General features: G+C 55.1%; 1 protein-coding gene across 5 annotated transcripts; it reads right to left on the bottom strand.

Annotated features, from left to right (window-relative positions):
• Positions 1–531: 531 nt before the first annotated feature.
• VPS45 (vacuolar protein sorting 45 homolog) lies at positions 532–14,265 on the bottom strand. 5 transcript variants are annotated; one of them, XM_050984431.1, is made up of 16 exons: positions 14,224–14,265; positions 14,052–14,193; positions 13,822–13,956; positions 13,460–13,520; positions 12,937–13,016; positions 12,213–12,281; positions 11,312–11,449; positions 10,445–10,555; positions 9,065–9,199; positions 8,669–8,782; positions 8,253–8,420; positions 5,831–6,004; positions 4,774–4,881; positions 4,430–4,551; positions 3,322–3,453; positions 532–1,018 (listed from the first exon to the last, which is right to left on the bottom strand). In XM_050984431.1, the coding sequence occupies exons 2-16, from the start codon at positions 14,142–14,144 to the stop codon at positions 928–930; spliced, it is 1,731 nt and encodes a 576-aa protein (XP_050840388.1). In that variant the 5' UTR covers positions 14,145–14,193; positions 14,224–14,265; the 3' UTR covers positions 532–927. The 5 variants fall into 5 exon arrangements, with proteins under 5 accessions (XP_050840388.1, XP_050840389.1, XP_050840390.1 ...); XM_050984432.1 differs by having other exon boundaries at positions 14,052–14,192; positions 14,254–14,263; XM_050984433.1 differs by having other exon boundaries at positions 532–1,015; positions 14,052–14,247.
• Positions 14,266–17,852: the final 3,587 nt, after the last annotated feature.

Here is a 17,852-nt window from a genome sequence, read left to right as displayed (position 1 = left end):
GGGCAGGGGGCTGCCCAGTGTCCTCTAAGAGCTGTGACTCAGCTCCCCTCTGTTGGGGTCTCAGCCTGTCACACACCTGTGTCACCTGTAAGGGGAAATTCTTACAGCTCTGCCTGTCCCAACGACCCAAAATACACCAAAAATTTGGTGCCCACCCAGTTCCACCCTTGGCTGTGGGCAGAGAACCCCCCCAGCACAGGCTGTGTCCTCCCCTCTCTTCCCCAAAGAGTTGCCCAGGACCCCCGGGGCCAGGTCCCCTCCTCCCTGCAGGGCTTTGCTCTCTCCCACATCAACAGGACTTAGTTGTGATGCCAAGATAATTCCCAGGGATTTAGGAGCTCATTTCATTTGATCTGGCTTGTTAATTCCCAATCAAGTGCTGATTAAAGGGCCAGGGAGCAGAGCTGGAAACACACTTGCAGGTTCCTTGGTGTGGTCCTGGAGGGGAGCAAAAGCTCCCATGGAGGCTCAGGCTGTAACTGCACCTTGTGGCCTTGGGAAAGGGAAAGTGGGACTCATCTAGCAGACAGATTTGGCCAAAGTGGGGGATTTAATAGGATTCAACATATACAGACAACAGCAAAGGGCTCCTGTGCCCACCAGCCACACCGCCACAGCTGCTCCCCCTGCATGGGGCTCCTCATGGGACTCATCCATGTGTCCTGTAAAGAGCCAGGAGCTGCAGGGATTCAGGGCCTTTCCCAGGCTCTCCTCAAGGTGACCATCCCAGTCCTGGAGCTGTTTGTGAGGGGACAATGAGGAGCTGCAGTGGGGGCACATCCTTGGTGTTGGGTTAGTGCCAGCTCCAGCATTCGCTGCCATTCTGGGTGTGGAGGGGAAGCTCCAGCTGCAGGGCAGGAACATCCTGCTCTGCTCTGCTCTGGGAAGCTCTGAATGTGTAAAGCAAACCCCTCATTTCTTCAGGATTCACCGTCTGCTGCTGGACCTTGGGGGAACTTGGGAGCTCTCAGTGCTTCGACCACGGAATCCTGCGGCTGTCACCTCCTCCAGGAAGCTGCTGGGAAAGCTTCAGGTCAGTGGAACAAGGGCCAGAGGGGCTCATGGCACCCTGATACTTGTCCCAGAGGTGTCCAAGGCCAGAGGGGCTGTGACTGTCCCCAACACAAGCCTCAGGCCTGCTGGCATCACCCACCCATGGCTGGGAGCAGCTCCCAAAGGCAGGGATGCTCCCAGCTGGAAGGATGCTGCCCGAGGATGGTTCCTCTGGCAATGAGACACCACGGCCATTCCCAGGCTGACTCATCCCTCAGTGTGCTGATCAGGTGATCTCAACAGCAATGCTTCAAAAAATACCCCAAAAGATAAAGAAATACAAACCAAGAGATGCCACAAATCCTAAAGAAATGGGATTCCCCTAAACTGGGCTGGAGCAGCTCTTCCTGCTCAGGTTGTGAATCTTGAGGGGTTTGAAAAATAGTAAAACCCTCAAATCTCCTGCAAAACCCTGCAGCAACACCCAGCTCTGAGTCCCATCAGACACAGCTGGGAGTGGGCACAGCCAGGGCACTGCCCACGGTGGCACCAGCTCTGGCACAGGCTCTGGCACCTGGCTTTGTGCTCCAGCCTGTGCTCTCCCTCCTCCAGGTTATTTTTAGGCACTAGAACCAGGCAGAACTGAGCTCTGGCAGGGAATGACTGGTGCTTTTAGGGTTCTGTGCTGTCTGGAGCAGGTTGTGCCTGTGACCAGTGACACCTCAGGGTCCCTCAGCACGGCCTCTCTGAGCACATTCCCAGGCTGGAGTGACTGGAGACAAGAGCCAAACTCCCACCTGCCCTCCAAAAATGAGCTGCACCACAGCACAACCCCCCCACTGCTGAGGCTGCAGCTTCAAGGACCCTGCAGATCCTGCAGGCACAGCTGAGGACCCAGCACAGGCATCTGCAGGTACCTCCACAGCTGCTCCACCCAACCAGGGCCTGAGATGGAAGTCCCAGGAGAAATGAGCCTTGTGCAGTCAGGAGGGTCCCCAGGAGGATCCAGTGCCACCAGTGTAGCTCTAAGTGGGTAACTGGGTCAGGCCCCACATCCTGGGATTAGTCCCAGCAGGTTTGTCTCAACCTGCCCAGGATGAGTCAGCCCCAGCACCAGATGTTCCTGGCAACCCTTTTGATCCGATTATTGATCCTCTGTAACCCTTCCTCCTCTAAACCCTGCAGAATTGCTCTGCAATCCCTGGGAGCAGAGTGAATTCTCCATCCTTTGGGCCACCCCTCTGGGCCCACAGATGTTGGTCCCAGCTCCAGCAGGGAGGAGGAACAATGGGAGCAGGATTTAGGTGCTTACATGGCTGCTTGGTGCATTAACACCCAAATCCCCTTGTTTCTGGTGACATATCTGCCCTAATCCCACAGGAATCAGCAAGGCCATGGATTATGTGAGGGGCTGGGACACACTAAAACCTGGCTTTCCTCGTATCAGACACCTCATGGATGTGCTGAGATACCCCTGATCCTAGGGCACTGTGCTGGAATCGTGGATAACAATGGACAGGAGACAGTTTTATTGTCCTTCCATGCTCAGGGAAACCTTATCCAAGAGAAAATCGATCATTTGGGACAGGGCTGTTTCAGAACAGGCCCTTTGCTGTCCTCCCCAGGCAGGACCAGGCCACATCCAGCCCTTCCTTTTATTTTCCTTTTTCCCCCCCCACCACTTCATTCTTTGAAATGCAAATTTGGATACAGAATCCCAGCTTTTCTGTGAATAATTCAGGGACTGCACAGCAGCAGAGTCCAAACCAGCCAGGGTGGCTCCTAGCAGCACCAATCCAAGCAGATCCAATGATGGAGCTGCAGATCCTGAGCTTCATCTCAGGATTTTCCCACCATCCCACACTGAGCACTGGGAATCTGGAAAGAATTCCTGCTCTCCTGCTTGGCCAGCAGCAAGCTGTGCCAATGGGAAATAATTCCCACTGTGGCCTCTGTTCTGTCCTGTGCCCAAAGTGAATAATTTGGGATCAGGAAAAGTTAGTTGTTTTTATAAACCAGACATTTCCCACTGGGAGTTCCATACTTACAGGGATCTTCAGCAAAGCAGCTGCAGGTTCATTCAGAGCTGAATTCCCATGTGCTGCCCTGGCTTCCCAAAAACTCAGTGGAAAACTCTCCTTGCCTGCCTTTGAACTCTTGGAAATTCAAGTTACACCTCAGCTCAGGGATCTGTCCCTGAGCCACCACGAGCAGAGCTGGCTCCAGAGCACTGACACCCATTTCCACGTGGGGATCCCCCAGGTATCCCAAATTCCTGCTGTGCCAGCAGCAGTTCCACAGGCAGGCTCTGCAGAGGGGGGATTTTACCTCTTGGTGTTGTGGATGGTGGTGCCACCCAGGACGATGCGGACGCCGGGGTTGGAGCGGTTCAGGTTGAACACAGCCAGAGCCTCCTCGTAGGTGGCCCCTCCAATGAGGAACACAATAATGTCCTGAGGCCTGGGATAAAAGCACAAATCATGGAATGGTTTGGCTTAAAGAGACCTAAAAGAGACACCTAGCAGAGCAGCTGGATCCAAGCCCTAACTGACCTGGCCTTGGACACTTTCTGGGATGGAGCAGCCACAAAGATTGAGCTGGGATCAGACAAAGCCAAGGATAAATTCTGCACCTTGGAGGCAGTGATCCAGGATCCTGAGGGTGCCTCCTCAAGACCCTCCCTCATCCCTGTGACATTCTAGGCTCAGAGCTGAAATCAACCCACTGAATCCCCCAAAGCTCTCCTGAACTTTCATCCAGAGCTCTGTGCAGCCTCCAGCAGCAGCACCACCCCGATCCCATGGATCCATGTGCCATGTTTAATGCATGATCTGCTGGGGCTGGGAAATCAGGATCGATTCTGGAGTCAGGCAAGGACACAGCGTTGCCTTGGAGCTCCCAGGCTGATCAGGAACTGCCAGGATTTCTGCCTCAGTTCACCTGAGGGGACATTTCCCAGCCAGCAGGGAAATGTGGGATGGTAGAGAGAAGCCAAGCAAAAGGGGGAAAGGAGGGAAGCACCTTCCTCCATCCCAACACAAACTCAGGTGTGCTGTACACATCCTGCTTTCAAGTGAGCTGCTCCTTCCTTCTCCTGTAACCACCCTCCCAATCCCTTGGAAGGACCAACATCAGGGATTTCCTTCTTGGATCACTGCATGGACAAAATGACCTGGAGCAAAGCTGCTCCTGCCTCCTCTGATGAGCGAGGGCTTCATCCTTCACCTGAGCTGCCCATCAGGAATGGCACATCCGAGCCAGGATGAGACACACCCCAGTCCTGGGAACATTCCTGGGCATACAAGACCTCTACAATCAAGAGATTTCTGCACCAAGCCCCAGCTCTGTTCACCATCAGTCCCATCCCACTGTGGGGACAGTGCTGGGGACAGCAGGGATGTCCCAGCTGGTGTGTCCCAGTGCAGGCCCCATGTACCTGTCCCGGAGTGTGTTGGGGCCCAGGTAGGGATACTGGCTGTCCTTGAGCTTTCCCTTGATGAGCTGGTCCAGGGTTTCCTGGAGCAGGGGCTGGTGCTGGGTGTACACATTCTCGATGCCCTGTGGCCAGAGAGAAGCTCTTGAGGAAGTGGCCCAGCAAGGAAGGAGGATCAGCAGAGGCACAGCAGGTATTCCCCCTGAATTTAGAAGTTCTCCAGCAGCTCACTCCTGTTCTCAGTGCAATCAGGCCCTGAAGCCACTGAGTGCATTCCTGCCAGCCCTGCTCCTCCCTCTGGGCTGCAGTTTTGAGTCTGTCCCCATTTCCCCAAGGAATCTTGGTACCTTCAGGCCTTTGAGGAACTGCTTGGTGATGGCCACGGCGTCCTTGGGGCTGAACAGGTCACTGCCTCGGACACGCTTCCCTCCATACTCCACCACGGCAGACACCAGCTGTGCAGGGAGAGGGCAGAGCCCCATCAGCCTGGCACTCCCTCCAGGCTGTGGTGAGGTGCAGACACCTCATGGAGGTGTGGAAGGGGACAAGGAGCCATGGAGATGATCCCAATGGAACCACACATGGAGGTGAAGGGGCAGAGCAGCAGCACCCCCACAGCCCCCAGCCCACCCCAACCCTCCTGCTTGAGGAGAAGTTTCATCTCCATCTCCATCGCCTGCAGCAGCAACTTCAGCTCCTCCACACGAGGTGACATCATCCCTCTCCTCCACCTCCTCCCCAGCTGCTCCTGGCACTGCTGCCTGTTCCCTCCCTGCCAGCTCTCTCCATCCCCAGCCCCTCGCTGCAGCCACTGCCTGGTGCTGCAGGAGCTGGGTAAAGTGGGGGAGGAAGACAAGAGAGGAAGCAGATCCCAGGCCCATGGAGGTGCCACACTCCCCTCCCAGCAGGCTCCTGCCATCCCTTCTTTATGAAATCCTTCATAATATCATGGAATCACAGACTAGTCAGGAGTGGAAGGGACCTCTGGAGTCCAACTCCCACCCACTGATTCCTGGGCTGCAGGATTGGACTTCAACCCCAAACCAGCTGGAGTCATTCTGCCTCATTTCCACTGATTTAGGAAACGGAAATCGAGTCACTTACTTAAAACACCTTTAAAAGCCACACCCACAGGTCCCAGCTCAGAGCTCTGTGCAACAACACAGCCTTGGGCTGACCCGGAGCAGGCAGGTTTCACCCCAAACAGCAGCGATTCCCCCATCCTGTGGGACATCGGGGTACCTGTCCCCCTTCCTGCCCCGCCCCGGGGTTACCCCGCGGTACCTGCCCTGCCCCGGGGTTACCTTGCGGTACCTGCCCTGCCCCGGGGTTACCCCGCGGTACCCGCCCCGCCCCGGGGTTACCTTGCGGTACCCGCCCCACCCCGGGGTTACCTTGCGGTACCTGTCGCTGCCGCCGCGGGCGCGCAGCTCCTCCAGCAGCCCCGGGAGGCCGCTGCTGGCGTGGCGCTCGTAGCGCAGCGCGTAGAGCATCACCAGCCGAGCCGCGTCCAGCTCCGACAGCCGCGGGCTCTGCAGCAGCCGCCGCACGCTCTGCGGATACACGGCACTGCTCAGCCTGGGGGACACGGTGACAAGACACCTTCATTGGTGTCACTGCCTTATCAGTCATTTATCAGTCATTTATCGCTTATCAGACGGGTTTCGGGTTTCGCTGCCCAGCAACTGCCACGGGCAATGCAAGAGGATGCAGTTGGGGTATAAATCTCACGGCCTGGTTTCTCGGGTGTTTCACAGGAGGATTTACTGGAGTACAAGTTGGTTTTAGGTCTTTCCGTGAAACTGGGAATTCACAACCCACCTCTGATGGGTCCTGAGCCCCTTGTGGTGCTGCAGGAGGGGGAAGTTGTGCACAGGCACTGACACCTCCAAGCTCTGCCTGGGTGTTCCCAGCTGGAGCAGAGCCACCCCAAAGGTCCCACCACGACACTGGCTACAAAAACCCCTCAGGCAATTCCCCCAACTCCATTTCCTTTTTGGAAGGTGCAAGGCAGAGGCATCAAAGTCTCAGCAAAGCTTTGGATGTGAGATGAGGAGGAATAAACTGCACATTTGGAAACAAAGGAGGGAAGGAATTAAAGCATGGAAAGAGATCCCAGCTGCAGGGAAGAGCAGGGATCTGTTATCACTCCTGATCTGCTGCTGGATTCACCACCCTGGCCCAGATGTCTGCTGGCATCTATTTAACTGATGCTGACTAAAAACACAGCATAAAATCCTGGCTGTGAGGAGGATCAAGAGGAATTTCACCATTCAAGGTCAGGAATTCACCTGTGAAGGGAGAGCCAGAGCCCCAGGGAGGTTCCTGTACTGGCAGTGCCAGGACCAGCAGGAAGCAGAGAACAGAACACCCATTGTCCAAGGGAGGAGCTGGGATTCCAACCCTCCATTCATGCTCTGTGTCAGGGTTAATGAGAGCCCAGGGGAGGAAGAACCCAAATGTCCCAGACTGGAGGGGGCCAAGGCCACCAGAGATCCAACAATCCCTGAAGTGACATCAGGGAGAACAATTCCACCCTTATTCCAGACTTTGGCTGCTGCTTCTTGTCCTGTGGCCTTGCCCTTCTTGCTGCCACTGGGAGCTGCAGCAGGGACAGCCCAGGGTGGGGTGGCTGCAGGGACAAAGATCCCACCTGCAGGGGTTTCCATTTACTTCCAAGCTGCTGCAAATCTCCCAGTGGCTCTTCAGGCACAGGGCTGGAAGGAAACTGAGGCAGCATTTCTGCTCTAAAACTGCAGAAATGCTGTTTGTGTAGAGCAGGAGCAAGGTGACCCCAGGAACACCAGGATTCACCTGGCACCAGCTCTGTGCTGTGTATATTCCATCAAAAATCACGGCTCACAGCACAGGGAGGGGGCAGACTGGGAATATTTGACTTTTAAACCACAATAACCTGAGCTGGAGACAGTGATACAGCAGGAGGACCTCAGAGGCTGCTTCCAGCAAACACATTTCTGGCTGCATTCCCAGTTCCATACTCAGCCCTGTAAATCCTGCCAGACACCAGCTATGGAATCCCAGCCCTACACTCCCTGCTCCAGAGGGATGGGAGCACATTCCACCTCTGGGGACAGGCCAGTGTTGTCCCCTCTGCCTCCACCTGCAGTTCAGAGTCACAGAGGTGAGGAAGGAACTGATCTCAAACCTGCTGGAGAGGCTTTTCCTCCTTTCCCAGTCCCTCTGCTTCCCCAGTGCCATGCAAGGGTCTGTTAAGTGTTGGGAATCCCCCTCCCCTACTGGAAATCAAGGAATCATTTCTCAGAAGTGAGAAGTGGGACTCTCCAACCCTGCTCTGAGCTGCTGTTGAACACCAGCCCAAATCCATCACCACTGACTCTGCCAGACCCCGCTCTGCTCACAGCACAAGGGGCCACACTCAGCTGTCACAGAGCCTCCCTCCAGCTTTTCCAGGCCTCTCTGCCAAAAAAATCTTGGGTTTAAGAGTCTTTCTAGTGGCTTTTCTTAAAAAAATAGGTAAAGACAATTCCATGGATTCTTCTACCCAGCAAACACATCAGCTCCTGCACAGCATCTGAGGTTGTTTTATCCTGGTGTCTGCCAGAAACCAACTGGCTGAATATAAAGAAAGAATGTTGGATTGTGGGATGTAAGGACAGGATTTGCAAAGATGCTTCTCAAGCCAGTTATTAACCATGACTCATTCCCATCTGAGCCGAGCACCGAGGAGCAATTCCACACGCAGTGCCCCTCCCTACAGGGAGCTCCCACTGCCTCCCAGTATCAAACCCCCCTCCCTAGGGAGAAATGGGATGGAACCCCCCTGATCCAGAGCCAGGATGGGTACCTGGAGGGCACTGGAGTGGTCACTCTGGCAGGCCAGCTCCTGCTCCACCTCTGACACCTCCAGCAGGTTCCGCTCCGCCACGAGCCGGGACAGCTCCCCCACCACTGTCACGTGCTTGGACACTGTGCCTGACATCTTCTTGAACTGAGGGTAGTTCTCCACAAAGGCCTGCGAGGGGAAACTGAGGCAGTGGGGGCTTCCAGGGAAAAACAGGAGACAGCAGAAGATGGGTGCAGCCAGCCATAAATTGTACAAATTGCCAGCAATTCTCTGCAGGTGTGCAGAGGATCAGACACCTTGAGCCCAGGGGCCCACAGGATTTCTCTCACTACCAGGAGATTTCTGGGAAGGATGTACTTCTTATTTACTCCTAACATTAAAGGATGGGACACAGCTGGGATGGAGTTTGTCTATACCTTCATATCTGCTATGGACTCCAGCTTCTGCTGCTCCTTTGGCTTCCTCCTCTGGAAATCCTCCATCAGGTTCTTGATGTTGGTGCCAATCTCGGCGAAGTTCAGGTACATGTTCTGTGTGGAACAAGATGGGAAGCAGAGGGAAACTGATTTGACCAAGGAAGAGCCTTGAGCAGCTGGGAGAAGGTGGCTCCATCCCCCAAAACCTGCAGCAGGCTTTGAAATCAAACTCCTAACACATTTTCTAGGACGTTATCTCACATCAGATATCACTGCTGCTGCACAACGGCACATCCCCACCCTGAGGGGTGCCAAAATCCCCCAAATCACAGGGAAGCTCCTTTCTTGTGGCAAACCCAGAGATGTGGGTGCTGGTGAAGCCCCCTGGACACCTACATTGGCATAGAACTCATCGTTCTCAGCTGACAGGACGACCTCCCGCAGGTCCTTGCTGATCCCCGGCACCCGGGACAGGTCGATGCGGTTGTTGTTGATGCCCAGCAGCTCGTGGACCATGGCCTGGTACGTCCACTGCCAGGGGACAGAGGGAGGCAAAGGGATGACCTTGGTGAGACACAGCACTGGGAAATCAATGGATTTCAGCTGAACCCAGCCAGAGCTGCTCCTGCTACACCAGGACACGCAGCAGAGTTTGGGAGGGTGTCCCTCAGAGCAGCCAGGGCATTGTGATGAAAACAAACATCACTGATAAATAATCAGATGGGGAGACACTGCCCCCCTCCAGGGCCATTCCAGAATCACAGATTTGGGGTGGAAGGGACACTAAACCCATCCTGTTCATGGCAGGGATATCTCCCACCAGATCAGGAATTCCTGCAGGTACCTTCAAAATGGACTGGAAGTGATGGGGATTAACATTCCTGTTCCATCACCTCTGTTGGCCACCAAACCCCCCAACTTTCTGCCCAGGCAGGGAGAGATCCCACAGTTGCACTGCAGAATTCCCTACATGCTCCACTGGCACGAGCATTTCTGCACATCAGGAGTTTCTATTTTATCCTGAGAAGTCTAATAATAACCCAGAGAGAACAGTGACAGCTGATCAGAGCCCTGCTGTGCCCAACACTCCATTTACATCCCTGGGAATCTCTTTGGGATAGGAAATCCTGAAACAGCAGATAATGCCTGATGCTGAGCACGATCCTGAACACCACAAACCAGGTGTGGGCTGGGCTGTGACAGCCACACCTCTCTGTGACACAGATGTCACCTCCAGCTCCTGCAGAACTGGTGTTACAGCACCTCTGGAGCTGCTGATCCCACCCAGGTGCAATTCCTGATCCCCAGGTTCCAAGGGAGCCCCACAGAAACAAAGGGAGACCAACAGATCCTGCCAGGATCTGCAGCACAGCATGGAACAAATAAATCCAACAGCTCCCAGCAAATCCAGGAGCCATCAATAACAGAGGGAGACTCAGCAGGGCAAGGTCACTCGACAGCCCCACTAACAACCCTTGGGAAAGGCCCTGCAAAGCACTGGGGCTCCAGAAGCCACATGGAAGTGCTGGTGGCCCCATTTTCCAGGGTACTGGGTCCATCTGCCACTGAAGTCAACACAAACAACCCCCAGTCAGGTCTGGAAAACCTAGCCAGGGGATAAAAGAGGGATTCTGCAGGGATTGGAGGTGAGAAGCAACACTTTCCTCCATCCAGCCATGACCTGCCAGGGGCAGAACTCCAGCTGCAGCAGGGCTGCCCAGCCTGGCACACCTGGGTGTGACCTGCCCCAGCCTGGCACACCTGGCTGTGACTCACCTGGTTCAGCAGGGGGGTGATGGCATCGTCTGAGCGGTCCAGGATGAGGAGCAGGGGAGGGACCTCGGTGCGCCGGAAATCAAACAGCTCGTACTCCTTCGTGATCACTTGCTGTGGAGAAATGGGGGAAAAGCAGGAAAAATCCCACTTGAAATCCTGGAAAAGGCTTCCTCTCAGCATGGACTTAGGCACAGAGGGAAGGGAGGGTGAAAGCCCAGCTGTGCTGCTTTGTCTGCACTGCCAGGGAGGAGCTGAAGGCCCCAGGGAAGGGGGACACTGCTCCAGGAGTGCTGTACTGGGAACAGAGCAGGACATGACCTGCCCAGGGCTGGGCCTTGGAGCAACTGATGGAATTCACAGGAATTGACTGAAAACAGGTGTGGTATTTTTGGGGTCTCCAGATGAGGTGAGGAATGATGTATCTGACTCTATGTTCTTAGAAGGCTAATTTATTATGATATATGATATGATATATATGATATGATAGAATGCTATACTAAACTACACTAAAGAATAGAGAAAGAACACAGACAGAAGGTTACAAAGAATGATAATGAAAACTCATGACCTCTTCCAGAGTCCCGACACAACCTGTCTGTGATTGGTCATTAAGTTAAAACAATTCACATGAAACCAATCAACCACCTGTTGGATAAACAATCTCCAAAGCAGCAAAACAAAGAGAAGCAAATGGATAATACTGTTTTCCTTTTTCTCTGAGGCTTCTCAGCTTCCCAGGAGAAGAAATCTTGGCAAAGAGATTTTTCCAGGAAACACGACGGTGCCAAACAGCTGTTTCCCTCCACATGTAAAAAACTAACCAAGGCTGAATTCATCCTAAAGGGATGAGCTGTGAGCTGCTCTCACCTTCACACACTCAGCCAAGCGCTTGGCTGGCTCTGAGGAGAGCTGGTAGCGGATCATGGGGCACTTCTTGAGGGACAGGAGCAGAGCAGTGAGCCCCTGGGTTGTCCTGGTGAGCTGAGCTGGGTCCCAGCTGCGGCCCTGGAAGGAAAAGCTGCACCTCACATGGATGCACTGGCCCCAACCTTTCCCACATTTTTGTTTCTAAGTCCTGAAGTGTCACAGGAAAGCAGAGCTGTGCTGGAGCAGCAGGTACCCAGGGGCTGAACACAAATTCTCCTTGCCAAGGTCCATTCCCCCCCAGCAGCCCCCCAGTGCCCTGGGTTATGAGAGCTAAATGTTGTCGGGTTTGTTGTTGCTGAAATGCCTCCTGAGGTATTAAAAGTCTTTTTTCCCAGCTTCTTCTTCCTCAAAGAAGTGGGGATTCCTCAGCTCTGCTTTTCAAAGTTGTTTATTTTCTCTTATCTATTCCATTCTTTCTCTGACCTGCTGAGGTGGTCCAGCAACAACTTCCCAATACCTATCACCCATGTTAGACAATCTGTCTCTACTCTAAACCAATCCAGAAGTGCCACCATCACAGCAGAAGATGGAGGACAAGAAGAAGGACAGGACACACCCAAATTCCTCCATCCTGCCTCCTGAACTTCTATTCTAAAAACACCAAAATTCTACTTTTTCACCCTGTGATAAATTCACTAACATTCTACTCAATGGAATGAGTAGAATGTGGCTTGTAACTCCTCACTCGAAGTTGGTAATTGTTTCCATGGGTTAAAATGGAAAGCACAGGTGTTTTTGACTCTTGGAGGTCTCTGAGCCCCCTGCCAGGGTCTTGAGTCCTCCAGGGCAGTCAGAGGAACAAGACATTACCAAAAGCAAGAAGAAGTCGCTGTGTTCCTACCCGACAGCAGCCCAGCAGGTTCAGGGAGAAGACGTGTGGGTTCACTGCAATGTAGTCACCATAGAACTCCTGGAGAGGGGAGCAGGACAGTTCTGTGTCACAGCCATGGGCCAGCACTGGCCACCCAGCCCCACCACCCCCTGGTTCAGATCATCCTGCCTTCCTCCACCCTAAATCCCACTGACAGCTCCCCTCCACCACAGACCACTGTCCCCAAGTGCCACATCCACATGGATCTGAACAATTTCAGGTATGGTGGCTCCACCACTGCCCTGTGCCAGGGCTGAAGAACCCTTTCCATGAAGGAATTCTCCTGAAAATCCAACCTAAACCTCCCCAGCATTGCTCCACTGGCCAGCTCTTCATCAGCACCACAAACATGGAACCATGGAATTGCTGACTTTGGAAAAGCCCTTTGAGACCACTGAGTCCAACTGTCCCTCCAGCACTGCCAAGGCCACCACTAACCCGTGTCCCCAAGTGCCACATCCACATGGATTTGAACTGGGCAAATTGTGAGACACCAAAACCAGCAGCAGCTGTGAGAGCCCAGAGCACAGAGAAATGGAAAGGACCTTTTCTGTCTTTTATCTCTTCATCCCACATTTGTGTCCATCCCTCCTCCCAGGCCTGCACCAGTTGGGAACAGCCCTCCTGCTCCCAGTGTCTGGCAGCCTGGACCTTCCCTTGGCTTTTGGATCTCTCTAAAACATCCAAACTTCACCTGGACTTCAGCCACCACCTCCTGCTCATCAGCCTCAGCCAAGGCCTTCACATCGCTCTTGCTGATGACGTTGCTGAAATCTGGGAGGAAACAGGGAAGGGACAGTGGGGACTATGTGGGGTGGCAGTGTGATCCCCTCTGGAGCAGAAGCACATCCCACAGAGCCCCTCGAACCCTGCAGGTGTTGGAACCCTGAGCCACCTCCCAGGGATGCTCCCAACTCGTTCCCTGCCCATCTCCCCAGCGTCCTGCAGAGCCACAATGACATCTAGAGGCCACTTCACCCAGCTCCTGCCATCCTAGGGATTAATTCCTGGCCTGCAGGACTGCACTCCAACCCCAGAGCAGCTGGAGTCATTCTGCCTCATTCCCAAACCCATGGAACATGCAGGACAGGTGGGAAACCCCTGCCTGATACACCTGGCACAGGAAGGTGCACTGAGGTGTGGAGCCTGTCCCATCCACACTGGGATATTCCAGATTTCTGGAGCTCCAGGACCCCTCCAGGGCTCTTCATACTCACAGATGAAGTAGACGCTGTACTTGGGCCTTCTCAGCTCCTGCACCAGGAGCTCCACGTTCTCCTGGATGGAAACAGCACCAGGGAGAGCAGAGTTAAGGAATAAGGAATCATGGAATCCTTAGGGTTGGAAAAACCTCTGAGATCTTGGTGTCCAGCCATTCCCCCAGCACTGCCAAGGCCACCACAGACCCCTGTCCCCAAGTGCCACATCCCCACGGATCTGAACAATTCCAGGGATGGTGGCTCCACCACTGCCCTGTGCCAGGGCTGGACAACCCTTTCCATGAAGGAATTCTCCTGAATATCCAACCTAAACCTCCCCAGCACGATTTGAGGCCGTGTCCCCCTGCTGTGCTCAGTACCTTGGTGGGCCGCAGGAAGCAAATGGCCTTGAGGTGCTTCATGGGCTCCCTGTTGGGCGAGTCGAGGCGCTCGAAGAGATAAACCTCTCGCTGCAGGATCTCGGACTGGGTGTACACCACGCTCACGGCGCCGGTCTGCGGGCGGCACGGGGGCAGCGCCCGTCACGGCGGCCCTGGGCCCGGCTCCCGGCCCCGCCGCCCTCCGCGCTCCCGGCCCGGCCGCTCCTCACCGTCTCCCGGTCCATCAGCAGCACCTTCATACCGGGGCCGCTGTCCTCGATCATCTTGGACACGTACTGCCGGACCGCCAGCACCGCGTTCATCTTGGCGGGGATGCTCCTCTACCGGGCTGCCCCTCACCCGCTTCGGCCCTCTCCGGTCCCCTTCGGCCCTCTTCGGCTCCGCTTCGGCCCTCTCCGGTCCCCCTTCGGCCCGCTTCGGCTCTCTTCGGCGTCGCTTCGGCCCCGCCCCTCCGTGTCCGGCCCCGCCGCCTGCTGGGAGTTGTAGTCCGGCAGCGGGAGCGGTCCCGCAGCCCCCGGCCCGTCCTTTCTCTCCCAAGGGGACCCGAGCAGTGGAAGTGGCTCTGGAGGGCGGAGCAGTTTGATACTGAACCGAAGCAAACTCACCCCAGACACACTTAAACACACCCAAATTTACATTAAAACAACACAAACCTGCTCCAACCCGCACTAAATCAACCCTAAACCAAACCAAATCCACCTAAACCCAGCCCAAACACACACAAACCCCCTACAGGTCTACTCAAACCCACTCCAAACATCCCCAAATCCTCACTGACCCATCCCAAGCCTCCATGAAAGCTCGGCACACCCGAGGGTCCCCTGGGGTCCTCAAGGACAAAGGACGTGACCCGGTTCCACCGAACTGGGGATGGGGAGCGCTCCGGGACCAGCCCGGCCGCGCTAATCCCGGAGCAGGACGCTGGGATTAGGAGCTATTCCCGGCGGGACGGAGCTGACCGGGGCCGGGCACTCCCCCGCTGCCGAAGCCCTATTTATAGCGGGGGATAACAATTAATTAATGAGTGTGTCCTGCCTTTCACTTCCAATTAAGCGGCTCCCTGGTTCCTCTCAGAGTGACAGACACCTTTGGCGTCTTTAATCCTTCAATTTCCTGCCGAGATTTTATTTTTCACTTCCAAACGCTTCTTTTCTAGAGGCTGGAAATGTACAAACCCCAAAGATTTGAGTGGTTTCAATAGGGATTTGCCTAGAAAAATACAATTCCAGTATTTTCTTTCTTGCTTTTTAAATTTCTTGCCAGATTTTGTTACTCATATCCAAAGTGATCCCTGATTTAAGCTCCCCAATAACTGCCCTAGGCCTGCCACCACTGCCCAGGCATGAGGACAGACGTTGGTCCCTAAGTGGAGGCAATAGGATTGTCTGGGATTATGGCACTGCTATTTTAAGGGATTGAATTTGGTGTTGATTATTTCAACAACAATGGATTCTCCACTGCTGATTCCAAGGAGAAAGAGCCAGGGCAGCCTGTGCCATCCCTGTGTGGGCACTGCCCTGCCCTGCGTGTGGCTCTGGAGGGAGCAGCAGCACCAAGGCCTCCCCTGGCTCCTCAGGGGTAAATCCACCCAAAATCCTTTTGCTCACTCTGGGAATGTTCCTAAGTGGAGCTGTCAGCAATGAGATGGGATTTGATGTCTGTTTAACATCCTGCTGACCCCTGGCCCTGGCTCCTGCAGGAGCAGGGGGGAACAGCAGGGAATGGGCAGGGGTCACTGTGGAGAACATTCCAGAGCACAGGGATCACTGTGGAGAACAAGGATCACTTTGGAGAACTGGGATCACTGTGGAGAGTGGGGATCACTGTGGAGAGTGGGAATCACTGTGGAGAACAGGGATCACTCCAAAGCACAGGGATCACTGTAGAGAACATTCCAGAGCACAAGGATCACTGTGGAGAACAAGGATCACTGTGGTGAACAGGGATCACTCCAGAGCACAGGGATCACTGTGGAGAACTGGAACATTCCAGAGAAGAGGGATTGCTGTGGAGAGCAGGGATCACTCCAGAGCACAGGGATCACTGTGGAGAACTGGGATCACTGTGGAGAGCAGGAACATTCCAGAGCACAGGGATCACTGTGGAGAACATTCCAGGGCACAAGGAACACTGTGGAGAACTGGGATCACTGTAGAGAACATTCCAGAGCACAGGGATCACTGTGGAGAGCAGGAACATTCCAGAGCACTGGGATCACTGTGGAGAGTGGGGATCACTGTGGAGAACAAGGATCACTGTGAAGAACTGGGATCACTGTGGAAAACTGGGATCACTGTAGAGAACTGGAACATTACGGAGCACAGGGATCACTGTGGACAGCAGGGATCACTCTGGAGAACAAGAATCACATGAGAGCAGAGGGATCACTGTGGAGCACAGGAACATTCCAGAGAACTGGGATCACTCCAGAGCACAGGGATCACTGTGGAGCAGAGGGATCACTCTGGAGAACAAGAATCACTCTGGAGCAGAGGGATCACTCTGGAGCACAGGGACATTCCAGAGCACATGGATCACTCTGGAGCACAGGGATCACTGTGGAGCAGAGGGATTACTCTGGAGCACAGGGATCACTCTGGAGCACAGGGACATTCCAGAGCACAGGGATCACTCTGGAGCACAGGGATCACTGTGGAGCAGAGGGATCACTCTGGAGCACAGGGACATTCCAGAGCACAGGGACATTCCAGAGCACAGGGATCATTCTGGAGCACAGGGATCACTCTGGAGCAGAGGGATCACTCTGGAGCACAGGGACATTCCAGAGCACAGGGATCACTCTGGAGCAGAGGGATCACTCTGGAGCAGAGGGATCACTCTGGAGCACAGGGACTCCAGCCCCGGCCTCCAGAGACCTGAGGCAGGATCCGCAGTGAGGACAAACTGTGCAGCCAGCAGGGACAAACCCCGGGCCTGTCCTTTCTGTGCTGGACATTTCCCTGCCCAGCACACAAACAATCCCTTTGTGCAGGACACAAACAAGGGCAGGTTCCTGGCAGGACACAAAGGATGGATTCAGCCTCGGGATCAGCTGAGCTGGGGACATGACGTGGTGGCCTGTTTGTCACCAGCCCCTGCAGCCCCCGGCCCCTGCTGGCCACTGCTCCAGCACAGGGCCTGGCCCACCTGGGGCACGGGGGATGGCACAGGGGATGTGACAGGGAATGGCACAGGGATGGCACAGGGGATGTGACAGGGAATGTCATGGGGAATGTGGGGCCCTGGGAACTGGTAATGGCACAGGGAATGTGGGGCCCTTGGAACAGGGAATGTGACAGGGAATGGCACAGGGAATTTGGAGCCCTTGGAACAGGGGATGGCACAGGGAATGTGGAGCCCTTAGAACAGGGGATGGCACAGGGGATGTGACAGGGAATGGCACAGGGGATGGCACAGGGAATGTGGAGCCCTTGGAACGGGGAATGTGACAGGGCATGGCACAGGGAATTCCAGGCCCTTGGCACAGGGAATATAATGGGGAATGTCCCAGGGAATGTGGTGCCATCCCACCAGCCCCGAGGCTGCTGCCCCACTCTGCACTGTTCCCGGGCCGTGGGTGAGGAACAGGAACATTCCTGATGCTGGGGAAAGGATCCCCAGAGGGAATCAGCCTCAGGGAGCGGGTGTTGACCCCTCACCCTCCAGGGCCGGCATTTCAGCCCCGCTCTGAGGGTACTGACCCCATGGAAGGGGACACCCCTCAAGGTCTCAGGCCCCACGGTGAATTACCGACCCCTTAAATGGGGTCTCGGGCCCCTCCTGGGGATCCTGGGCCTTCTCACGAGGGTCTCAGGCCCCTCATGGGGGTCTCAGGCCACATACAGGGGGTCTCAGGCCGCATACAGGGGGTCTCAGGCCGCATACAGGGGGTCATGGGCCTCTGCCCGGGGGTCTCGGGTCCCTCCCGGTGGTGCCGGTGCCGCGCACCCCGTCCCGCCGCCAGGGGGCGCTCTGCTCCCCCCGCTCCCGAGGTGGGCGTGGCCTGGCCC

The sequence above is a fragment of the Serinus canaria genome, chromosome 25, assembly GCF_022539315.1.
Source record: "Serinus canaria isolate serCan28SL12 chromosome 25, serCan2020, whole genome shotgun sequence".
NCBI lineage: Eukaryota > Metazoa > Chordata > Aves > Passeriformes > Fringillidae > Serinus > Serinus canaria.
This window is presented reverse-complemented; position numbering and strand designations above follow the sequence as displayed.